Raw genomic sequence first — 11,170 nt, 5'->3', positions numbered from 1 at the left:
CCCGAACACTGAGTACTTAACCTTAAAAGTCAATGTACAACAAACCGTATTTCGTTACAAGAGTATGTACAATCTCACACGTTTAATAGGTTTTTCTCTGATTCCATATTATTTTATTCGTAGCCCTTAATGAGAACTTAATTTAGGATTTGCAATAATAATTTCCAATTTCCCAAACACTCAATTTTACACTTGACTCGCACCCTCACTAGCCCGGCGTTCTGGCGCTCTGAAAATTTCAGAAGCTCCGGTTCGCTAAAAGGGATTTAGGCTTGGCGGTGTTTCCCACTCACTCGCTGAAGTTCCAACCCGGGTCGGCCTAAGGGTGACCTGCCTAGGTGGGAACAGGTGGGCGCACGGGAGATCGTCTCGGGGGACACAATTAGTTTCGCGAAGGTTCCCCCCTCCCCCAGCCATTCACGGCGTCAGGGTGTGCGGGTGGCGTTCCCGGTGCAGGATCCAGGTTACAAAAATCCCCAAATGTAGGCTTGGACGCTATGTCCAGCCTTGAGCTGGAGGGTGGACTCGCTGAAGTCTGGGTCATCTGGTGAATCACTAGAGGATGTAGAAATTGCGATGACGGCTTGGAACCTTAGCCGCATGTCGGGTTACTCGCCAAAGTTGCGGCTGCCCGTCGGTCTGTCGCCCTTCCTTTCTTCATAAAATGGGGCCGTGATCTACTCTATACCGTACTATTCCAATCCCATCAATCTTTTAGCAGTAGAACTCTAACGGGAATTACTCTTTGGCTATTACATTCACGCGAGAGTCGAGTCACGCATAAGGTTAAAAGTTGGCCGGGATGTACCTCCCCATCTTCCTTTCTGGTGCATCCTGGCCTAGGGATCATACGAGTCCTCCACTCGGATCTCAGGTCGCGACTCTTTAATTCTCATGTCATTATTCGCCGAAAATTGCTGAAATAACAAACGAAACGATCGAAGATCGTGGTCCATCCGCAGATGGGGGGCAGCTCGAGCCCGGGTATTTGCCCGACATTCAACCCGAGGCCCGAAAGGCCACTTAGCTTTCCGATTAGGTATCATGGCTGCTCGAGCGCTTCGGAGGAGTAACTTGTCGCAGGGTGAGCCCGCGTGACGCGTTGTAGCCCTGCATGACAGTGAAAGACCGGAGTTATTACCAGGAGGTGAAGTTGCGACCCTTTTTTTTTTTTTTTTTTTTTACGGGGGGAAATCCTCATGGACACCCATGCTATCGGATCAGGGAGAGATGTTCTCCAAGTGCCGACAGCATGGGTAGTGCCGGACTCTTACCGGCTAAAACCCCTCGGTGACTCCTTGATAGCGCAACGGGAAGGATTCGGGACCCCTTTCGGATTGCTCCGAATCCTTCCCGCGCTTTTTTCTTAAGGAAAGCTCCTTTTATATTATTTCTCAAACCCATCGTAGGGGAGATACATGCCTCGTTTATCATTCCTCAAACCGTGTAGGGAGGATTACATCTTTACTTATCCTTCGAGCTGAGTCACTTGCTCGAAGTGTACATACCTTTTTTCCGCACATGTATTCGCGGAACATGTGCGGTCTTCCTTTCTAGGCTCGTACCCTTTTGAGTTGCCGCGTCATACCATGTCATCCATTTGCATTCATTAATGTGAAGTGCAAATGGAGCTCTATTGGTTAGTACCGTGTCAATTGGTTCGTCTTTTGAGGAGTCACAGAGGATATCTGGTTAGTCATTCACTCTTACAATTATTTCATTCATCTTTCATACAATCATCCATCCATACTTTCGTTAAATACGCGATTTTGCAGTTTTTTCGTCCGAACGGATAAAGTCTTTATATACGCATTACCCGCATTTCATGTACACCATGATTTCTGCGCACGAGTGTACACTCTTCTTGCGTGTGCTCCTTGAGCCTACTGATGACGCATGCGCGGATCTCGTTGGTTGTTAATGGCGTCCTTTCTGCGTCTTCTCGGCGTCATGTGCTTTTCGCGACTTGTGCGTTGAAATTAAAGTGCATTTTTAATTTGTTACGTCCAATTGCGAGATATTGTGCACCTGTGCAAGTGTCGTTGTCCATCTCCTGTGTATGCTTGTCGCGTTTCTTTGCGCATCTCTTGATGCTTGTCTGATATTTTCCGCCGCCTCTTTCTTTTTCATAATCTCTTCGCTGAACGCTTTGAAGGCTTCCCATTTTTCGGGTGCTCGTAAGATAGCGTCGATAGCTCCTTCAAGATTTGCAAGAGGGCCTGTTGAAGTGAAGAGAATTCTCCGCTCGTTTGCCCATGCTGAGCATGCAAAGACGGTATGTATATTATTATCTTTGCTCTCATTGCAGTGGTGACATTTCGGTGTCGGCTCCTTTTTTATTTTGTACAGGTAATCTCCGAAGCATCCGTGCCCAGAGATTACCTGAGTCATTCTATATGAGAGGCTGCCAAATTGGCGATTGATCCAGTTGTTAAAGTTCGGGAGTATCGCCTTAATTACTCTGTGCTCCCTTGTTCCTGGTGAGTATAGTTTCTGTTGCCAGGTTGATTGCACTTCCTTCAGCCTTTCGGTTTTTAATTTATCTTTTTCCTTCTTTAAGGATGCAGGGTCTAGCGTTGGTAGCGCACGTTGGATTTCATAGAATTTGTCAAAGACCTCGATGAGAACGTCTAGTGGCGGTGCACTGGCAAGCAGGAAGACGTCTTGCGTGGCGATTGTTCTGTAGCCTCTAATAATTCTTAATCCCATTTTTTTCTGTTCGTCAAGTAATGTATTAATTAGTTTGCTATTTTGCAGCACTTCGTTCGCCCATATATGACAGCCGTAGAGCGCCATTGAATTAAATGAGTTTATGTAAAGTCTACGAATCTCCTCTCTTGGGCCTCCGAGGTTAGGTAGGATATTGTGTAAGACATTGCAGTAACCTCTTAACCTCGGGGTCAGGTTGTCAACGTGTTTATTGAAGACCATCGTTTCGTCGAGGATTACTCCGAGGTACCTCATTTCAGTTTTCATTGATATACGTTCACCGTTTATTGTCATATTTTTCATGTCGTTTAAGATTCTCATGTTCCTTGGGTGGAAGCATGTGATCGTCGTTTTCTTTGTTGCAACTTTCAGACCCAGTTTTTTAATCCTGTGTAGGACTCTCCAAGTTGCTAGTTCGGCTTTCCCTATGGCTCGTTGGATAGATTTACCTGCGGCTGCGACGATTGTATCGTCCGCGTATCCTGTGATTTGGATGGCGTTCGACTGCGGTGCGCGTAGCACGTTATCATATCCTAAGTTCCACAGAGGGGCTGCGAGGGTTGAGCCTTGCGGTACGCCGCATGTTATATTCTTTGCCAGGATCTTTCCTTCAGCGTCAATTGCCAAGACTTTTCTATCTGACAGGTAAGCTATTATCATTTCGATAAGGTAGCTTGGGAAACGCCTTTCTTTCATTGCTGAGATAATTGCGGGCCACGGTAAGGAATTGAACGCATTGCTGATGTCAATACTCACCGCGACCACGCATTTACCCATTTCTACATTTTGATCGATGAAATCTCGTAGTCTCTTAATGGCGTCTATTGTGCTTCTGCCTTTTCTGAACCCAAATTGCCATTTTGCTAGCGAGTCCTCATTTTTTTTTTCAATCCATTCCTCAATTCTGTATCCCAGGATTCTCTCGAAGATTTTACTGATGTCATCAATCAGGCAAATTGGCCTATAAGCCGCTGGGTCATCCGGAGATTTCCCGGGTTTATTGAGGAGAACCAATTTGGCTGTCTTCCAGCTCGCCGGGAATATCCTTGCCTTGAGACAACTGTTGAAGGTTTCAAGGAGTCTGTGTTCCAGTAAGTCTGCTGATATTTCGATGATTTTGGTCGGGATGCCTTTTGGCCCCGGAGCTGTTTTTTTGCTCATCATCTTCTTAATGCTTTTATGGAGTTCCAGGGTTGTGACTTCCCACTCTTCTCGCCATTCGGTCGTTCGTCCTGGCGGTATCCAAGGTGGGCCATCCGGAAATAGAGAGTTGACTACGTTCTCTAGAAGTCCTGGATTCATGTTTTCTGTTATTACTGGACCACTTCCGTCTCGCAGTCTCTTGGTCCACTTGTATGGCTTCCCCCATGGATCATCGTCCAGCGTTTTCAAAAGATTGGTCCATGCTTTCTTTTTTGCGTTTAACATTTCTTTTTTGAAAACTTTTTTTGTTTCTTTATATAGGTCGTGTTTGGCAGATAGCTCGTCGTCAGATGTTGCGGATCTTCTTCTTGCTCTTTGCCATTCTCTTCTGCGTTTTTGGCATTCGCTCCGCAGGATGGAAAGGCTATTGCACCACCACTCATTGGGAGGTTTTGTAGAGCGATTTCTTTTCTTTGGCATCGACGCATTGCATGCGCGGGTCAGTATATTCTCGAGGTTTTCTATTACTCTGTTTAGGTTTGCTGTATTGATCTCCGGCAAGTGCCACGAATCGGCAATAATCGCAGCGCTGCACAGGTCTAGGTTGATTTTATTTGTATTCCATCTAGGGAATACTCTCTCGCTAATTTTCCTGGCTTTCTCCCGGTCTCTTATTTGTGCGTGGAGCGACATTGTAATATATACATGGTCTGAGAGAGTCTCGACCTCGCTGAGCACTCTCCAGTTCCATAATAGTCTTGTGGCCTGTTCGTTAGCCCACGTCAGATCAACAATGGAGGAGCCTTGGGTTCTTACGCATGTTGGTGAGTTCCCTTTATTTATTAAAAAGAGCCCGTTGCTTAGAGCCCAGTTTACGAGAGATTTCCCTTTCTTGCTGTCTTTTTTGCTGCCCCAGATTTTGCTGTGCGCATTGAAGTCCCCGCCAATAATCAGGGGGGATTTCTTGGTTTCGCTTCTGATTATTTTTCCAATTTGTTTCAGGTACTGCTCGAATTCGTCCGGCGACTTGCTCGGAGAAAAATAACAGCTCCCTATCTTTATCTGATTGTCTCCGACAAGGATAAAACCGTCGACTGTAGCTATGGTCTTCATGATCAGGTCGTTGTCTTTATTATGAAGATAAATCGAGGCTTTTCCGGTAGAGTCGCAAAGCCACCCTGCCCCGGGGTTTTTTCGTGGCTCACTTATTACGCAGATATCTATGTTGTTTTCAGCACAGTGCTTTATGAGCAGTAAGTGTGCTGCATGCGAGTTATTCAAATTAGATTGTAAAATTTTTATATCCATTATGTTGAATTAGCTCGGCTTTTATCTCTATCGTGCTTTTCTTTTACAGATGCGTCAGAAGTTGCTGTGCCGGGTTTCGGCTGGGTTCTTGGTTGTGTTGTTGCTGCAAGCAAGAACGGTGGAGCAACCTTTTTCGATGTCACGTCAGGTTTGGGATTATTTTTTGATAAGTTTTTTCTCTTTAGATCGTCAATTTCCTTAAAATTACGGAGTGTGGAGCACGCGTGGCTTCCCATTCTGTGGTCAGCTGCTAGTTTCCGCTCCTCACACAGCCTGCACGTCATATTAGTTTCTAAACATTCACTGGCTATGTGTTCTTTGTTTCCGCACTTGTAACACCAAGTGGATCTGTCGATTTGACTTTTACAGGCTCCGCTGAGATGGCCATACTCCCAGCACCTGTAGCACTGCAGTGGACGTGCATCGGCTTCGATGATCTTCACATCGGACCAGCCCATTCTCATTCTCCCTGCAGCGAGGAGTTTGAGAGCCGTTTCCTTTTTGCACTTTACTGATACGGAGCTGGAGCCACGTAGGTTTCTTCTTATTGAGCCAACTTTGACCTCTTGGTCGCTCCCTGTTTGTTTCTTTATTGCATCTATCACATCGTGGACATTTATCGATAGATCCATGCCCAGAATTATTATTTCCTTCCATTTTTGAGGTCGTGATACTTTAATTCTTTTGTCTTTCACCAGTTCCGTAATTTTTGCAGCAAGTGCATCAGCGTTCTTTTCCATGTCTTTGCCCGGTATCTCAAGTATGAGGCCACCGTTAAGAGAAGTTCTCGGCCTTACACCTTCGATACCAAGGTCAGTGATGTTGATATTCTCCCTCGCTAATTTCATAATCTCAGCGTATTCAATTTTACAACCCACTTCCCTTATAATATGGATAACTTCTTTGTCTTTTGTTATTTTTACAGAATTCTTCTTCTTGGCTATTTGTACATTGGAGCCTGTCACCTGTGCTTCCGTTCGCTGAGCTGGGGGTTGGCTCTTTTTATCGTTGGCTTTATTTCTGTTTTTCCTGCCAACTACTTCTGACCACTTCGTTTGCACGGTCTCTGCTGGTCTATTTACATTGTCTCTGCCCTTATCAGCTGCGTTATTACTGATCGAGCTATTAATTTCTGTTGCGGGTGCAAGCGTCTTATTTGTGATGCAGGAAGTCAGCATCGCCTTAATTTCTATTTTGAATTCCGTCATTTGCTTGTCCAAGCTCGTCTTTATCTCCTCCAGTTGATTTGGGAGGCTGCGTGAGTTTGAGACACTCCCTTCGTCTTTATTTTTTGGTCTTGAAGAATCCTCTAGCGCGGAGATTCTTTTTTCCAATAGTTTAATATGGTTCTTAAGTTTACTATTTTCTTCCACTAGGGCTCGGTTTAATTTACCGTCGTCTCTGCCAATTTTTCTGCAAGCAAGTTCTGAGCTAATCTCCTTGATCGTTTCCTCCGCAATCTTGAGTTTCTTTTGGTACCCACCCTGCAGATTTGATGATTTGGTCCTGACAGTCTGGATATCCTGGACACAGTCTAGGAGCGAGCTAATTAGAGCTGTGTCCGGCTGGTTTGCGGCATCAACGGAAAATTCACTTTCGTCACCCTCGGAGTAGGACCCTACGTCCGAATCGTTCGGTGAGTAACTCAGTTTCTTTTTCTTCTTATCTTCCTTCTTTTTCTTCTCCACGGATTTCTTCTTTTCGTCGCTTCTCTTACGCTTGACCTGTTTCAGGGTGCTTCGCGTGATCGTGCCTACCGGCGTTCGGAAAACATTGTTCTCCTCAGTTGAGGTAGTTTGAGTAGGCGGCGGATTCGAAGAGTTAACGGGACTCCTTGATAGTGTGAAGTTTGGTGCATGAACGCTTTCATAGGATTCTCTGTCCAAGTCTCCACGTTTTAGCCTCTCATTATTTGTTGTGTCGGACTCACTGAGCTCTCTTCCCGAGTACTCGGTGAGGTCTTTTCCTATATTACTTAGAATTTGTGTAATCGTGCCTTGTTTGGGGGTTTTTCGTGAATTAGACATAATTATGGTTTTAATGGCGCATCGTGTAGGAAGGAGCGGGCTGCGATACAGAAGGGTGCACCCACTGTGGATCAATTCCTATCAGCTTCCCGGAACTCCGGGGATCCTGTACCTATGCACTTTATCTCTTCCAGTGTGACGAAGAGAAGCTCGCCCGTATACGGTGAAGGCTCCGACCCCTTCACTCGACCTACACTCCCTGGCTAAGGACCGAAGTGGCCATCCCCGGACACCACGCAGCCCGAACGCCTCGGCAGAGCAAGCTCACATCAGCCCGGGAGACGATGGGGTGGGAGCAACCCCACCGCTCACGGGCACTCCCAGCGCCGGGACTGCGTGTGTCAGCCCATTCTATCACTCATTCATCATTCATTCACTCTTCAGGAAGTGGGATAGGAGGTAGGGAAGGAATTAGGTGGTTGGGTAGGTTCGAGGATAAAGAGCGCCTACTTATAATTGGTGTGACTGTTCTTGTTACAGCTGCATTGCGTGTGTCGTACTACTTTGAAGGACAAGATACTAGTCAGGTAAAAAGTCTTTGTTTCGAATGATTGCCTTTATTTTTAGATATAGGAGAAAGTGTCTCCTTATGCAACCGAGGCTCGTTACTGATGTCATTACTTATCACAAAAAACCTCAAGATTAGAATTTGGCTGTGTGATTCTGAGCAGAGGAAAAGGAAACATCTCTGTATTTTACGATTTTACTACGATGTTGAAATTGCTATCTTTGTTTTATTATCCCTGATTGTATTGTCCTTCAAGTATTCCTATCTTTCGTCTCCGGTATTACGCGGATACGTTTAGTTGATCGTACGGGTTATCTAACGCAGGTACGTTTATCACGTGCGGTGCGGTAGAGGTCCCTCTTACCGACGTGTTTTGGAAAGCGCGCGGTGATGTTCGCTCGGTTCGGTAGAGCCATTAATAGAGAGACAGAGAAAGATAAAAAACGTTTGTTCTATTCGACTAGACACGTGATTGTTCGCGTTGATACTTTGTTATTACGCGAGCTCGTCGGATACTTGAAAAAATTCGGACGATTGCAGTTCCGCGGTTTTAGTATATCGATGTTGGGACTGCGCGCTTCTTTCGGGATTATAACAGCTGTTCATTTCGGTAGCTGACGTGGAAATATAACACATGCCGTGTCTGCAGTTATTCCCTTTGTGAGAAACCTCGTGGTTTCGGTTTGGTGCATTCTATCTTTCGTGTGAACCTTAATCGCGCGTCGCGGTTACGTTTGAGGTTACACCTAACCTAGTAGCTGTCCGTTCTAGCCTAAGGTCAAGGGGCGCGGTAGCGGCCCGAAGGCAAGTTTGAGGCCCGTCAGGGGGCAGCATTGCCGTCGGGCACCGCGTACCCTTATATACACGTAAATTCGACATTTTGAATTTCTTTCGTGAATATTAATTGTTTCCTCTGTACTTTCTTAATGCTTTAATGTCACAATACACTTTTTTTAGACTACTTTACAATGTGTAAGAAGTCTTTTTTAAAAAGATGTCCTTAATGCAGAGATATTTTTCAGAAGTCACTAGATGGTCCGATATCAAAATCTTTTCTCTTTCGTCTCCCCTATTTCTTTTTACCATGAAGTTAGCTTAATAACTAAATATGTATAACCAACTTATAAAATCTTTTAATACTTCATACGCTTTTCAATTAATGAACGATTCAATGTGGTCAACTTCATACAATAAAATGATAATACCGGTGTATGTGACACATGTGCGATATGATATAAAATAATAATAATTGATAAAAACGGTGTATGTGGCACCTGACATATAATAGAAATAATAATTGATAAAAACGGTGTATGTGGCACCTGACATATAATAGAAATAATAATTGATAAAAACGGTGTATGTGGCACCTGACATATAATAGAAATAATAATTGATAAAAACAGTGTATGTGGCACCTGACATATAATAGNGCACAGTGGTCCGAAACCGTCAAAACGCGGACTAAATTCATGAAACTGCTACTTATTGTTTATTTGTTATGAAATACACATTTTCAATAGTTTTTAAGTCGTAGAATTCGATTCTGGCAACCATTTTTATGCAGGATATTTATTATTAATTTTTATTTGTTATGTAAGAGAAAATTGTAAAGAAAAAATTCATTTTTGAAATTAACTTTCAAATAGCATTATGTAATATGTTTTGGTGTAATAGAGAATAGAAACGGGTGTTCGCTAGTTTGTGTTATATTTATTCGCTCTTTATTAAGTTGTTGTTGTTTGTATTTATACTGTCATCTGTTTCGGTCGCGTGTTTCGCGTCGATACCTGCGCGCGCACGAATCGCCGGCCGGTAGCGTTTGGCAGCTCCGGTTTGACAGGTGTCCGCCATACTGTCGGGTCGTTGACCGCGGCACGTACCTTTCAAATGGTTTGACAGGCAGTGCAACCGCCACCCGACATGCTTTCTCCGTATTTGCCTCCGTTGAGCTTTTAATCCTTGCTTCGACAGTGGTGGGTCGGAGTCTATGCGATCTTATGTGTCCTCTAAGGTCTTAGCACTTCCACTAAGTTAATTCACTGTCTCTAAATATACTTAGATTTGCAGTTCGGACTTGTGTGTCGACATTGCGCGGCCGTTACTATACATTTTTCAGTGATTATTTAAAATCAGGAGCTTTGATTCTCACCGCCGCACTTTCTTCCGATTTATTCACTATTGCTACGCCGTTTTAAGCACTTCGCGTTTAGTTTATAACCATTAATTTCTAAGAAATCGCGGTTTTAGTGCGGAGAGTTGGATGTTGTGTTGTTGTTTCCTCTTCTATTTTATCAGCTATTCCTTCATAAAGTACATCATAAGATTTCAATTCACAAGTGTCGGTCGGTAATGGTTTCCAAAAAGTATTTCCAGAATCGTAGTCGATGCATGTTTGTTTGGTGCAACAGCACCGACCTTAAGAAAAATTAGACTTTGCCTTTTTTGAAGCTTGTGAGGCGGAATAAACGAAATCTAAATTAACTACTAATTAAACTTATTCTTAACCTTAATGTATACAATGAAAAAGAATGTTAATTAATACTAAATTAAAAGGGTGTAGTCCCTTGTATTACGTAATCATGCGAAAGTTTTCAAGATGGAGAATTATTAGAAATTGGCCACGTGGCTTCTCAGATAGAATTACGATTCTTCTGTCCAACAAATTAGAGATTTTGACCAGTAGTTACTAGTGAACGATCTCAGATAGAAGAAAATTAATCGCGAACTATCTCCGAAGAGAACTATCTCACTTGAACTGCTCAGTTTCGTACTGCAAGCTGAGAAAACGAATCCAGACTGGTCACACTTCTCGATGAACTAGAGAGGCACAGCTGTTCTTATGAAGAGAGGAAGTTTTTTTTTTTTTGCTAAACTTGTTATTGGCTGCACGGTGTGGTCGTGATAGGCCCAACAATTAACTAGCGAGATACGTGCTGTATTCTAATTTGCTAGACAAATAGAACTAGCCAGGGCTGTTGATAAACAGACACCTGCGGGCCCATCTGAAATTGTGTCGCTTACAATTATCGTTCAGTCTCTTGACTGAACAATGTTGAATCTGCCAAATTGCATGTTGTTCCTGATGGTAATATTATTTTTCCTGAATCCATTCTAATTCTTGCCATTTGGTTCTTTAATTTAATTTCGTTGGTTGCTTGAACAAATACGTTGGTCCAAGATCCATAAGGATCTGAATAAGTGGTTCCGTAGCAAGTTCCATCTGTTTCTGAAGTTCCAGCCAGCGTGATTGTGCGATGAGTCAGTAGGTGTAGTCGGCGGTTTCTAACCCGGGAGTGCTGAGGGGGTGCGGGGCGGGGGGCTGACTCAGCATTTTTGTAGGCGCGCGGGGGTGCGGGAAGGGACGACGCGCACGTGTACGACCTACAAACTCGCTGATTCAGCGTTTCTGTGACCTTCAAAATTGCTGAATCAGCGATTTTGTGCGACCTTCAAGCATTTGCTGATGTTACAT

General features: G+C 44.0%; 2 protein-coding genes and 1 long non-coding RNA gene across 3 annotated transcripts; 1 reads left to right on the top strand and 2 right to left on the bottom strand.

Moving 5' to 3' along the window:
* The first annotated feature begins 2,766 nt into the window (after window positions 1-2,766).
* LOC113464933 (uncharacterized) lies at window positions 2,767-3,784 on the top strand. The gene is made up of 3 exons (XR_003389799.1): window positions 2,767-2,955; window positions 3,106-3,354; window positions 3,625-3,784. It is a non-coding gene; the product is annotated as an uncharacterized LOC113464933 (long non-coding RNA).
* LOC113464934 (uncharacterized) lies at window positions 3,782-5,160 on the bottom strand. The gene is made up of 2 exons (XM_026817733.1): window positions 3,917-5,160; window positions 3,782-3,854 (listed from the first exon to the last, which is right to left on the bottom strand). The coding sequence occupies exons 1-2, from the start codon at window positions 5,158-5,160 to the stop codon at window positions 3,782-3,784; spliced, it is 1,317 nt and encodes a 438-aa protein (XP_026673534.1).
* On the bottom strand, window positions 5,160-7,187 carry LOC108629980 (uncharacterized). The gene is made up of 2 exons (XM_018033013.1): window positions 6,878-7,187; window positions 5,160-6,778 (listed from the first exon to the last, which is right to left on the bottom strand). Exons 1-2 carry the CDS (start codon window positions 7,185-7,187, stop codon window positions 5,160-5,162), a joined length of 1,929 nt encoding a protein of 642 aa, XP_017888502.1.
* Between the last annotated feature and the right edge of the window lie 3,983 nt (window positions 7,188-11,170).

Source organism: Ceratina calcarata, unplaced genomic scaffold (assembly GCF_001652005.2).
Source record: "Ceratina calcarata isolate Rehan_Ccalc_2016 unplaced genomic scaffold, ASM165200v1 scaffold60.2, whole genome shotgun sequence".
Taxonomy (NCBI): Eukaryota; Metazoa; Arthropoda; class Insecta; order Hymenoptera; family Apidae; genus Ceratina; species Ceratina calcarata.
This window is presented reverse-complemented; position numbering and strand designations above follow the sequence as displayed.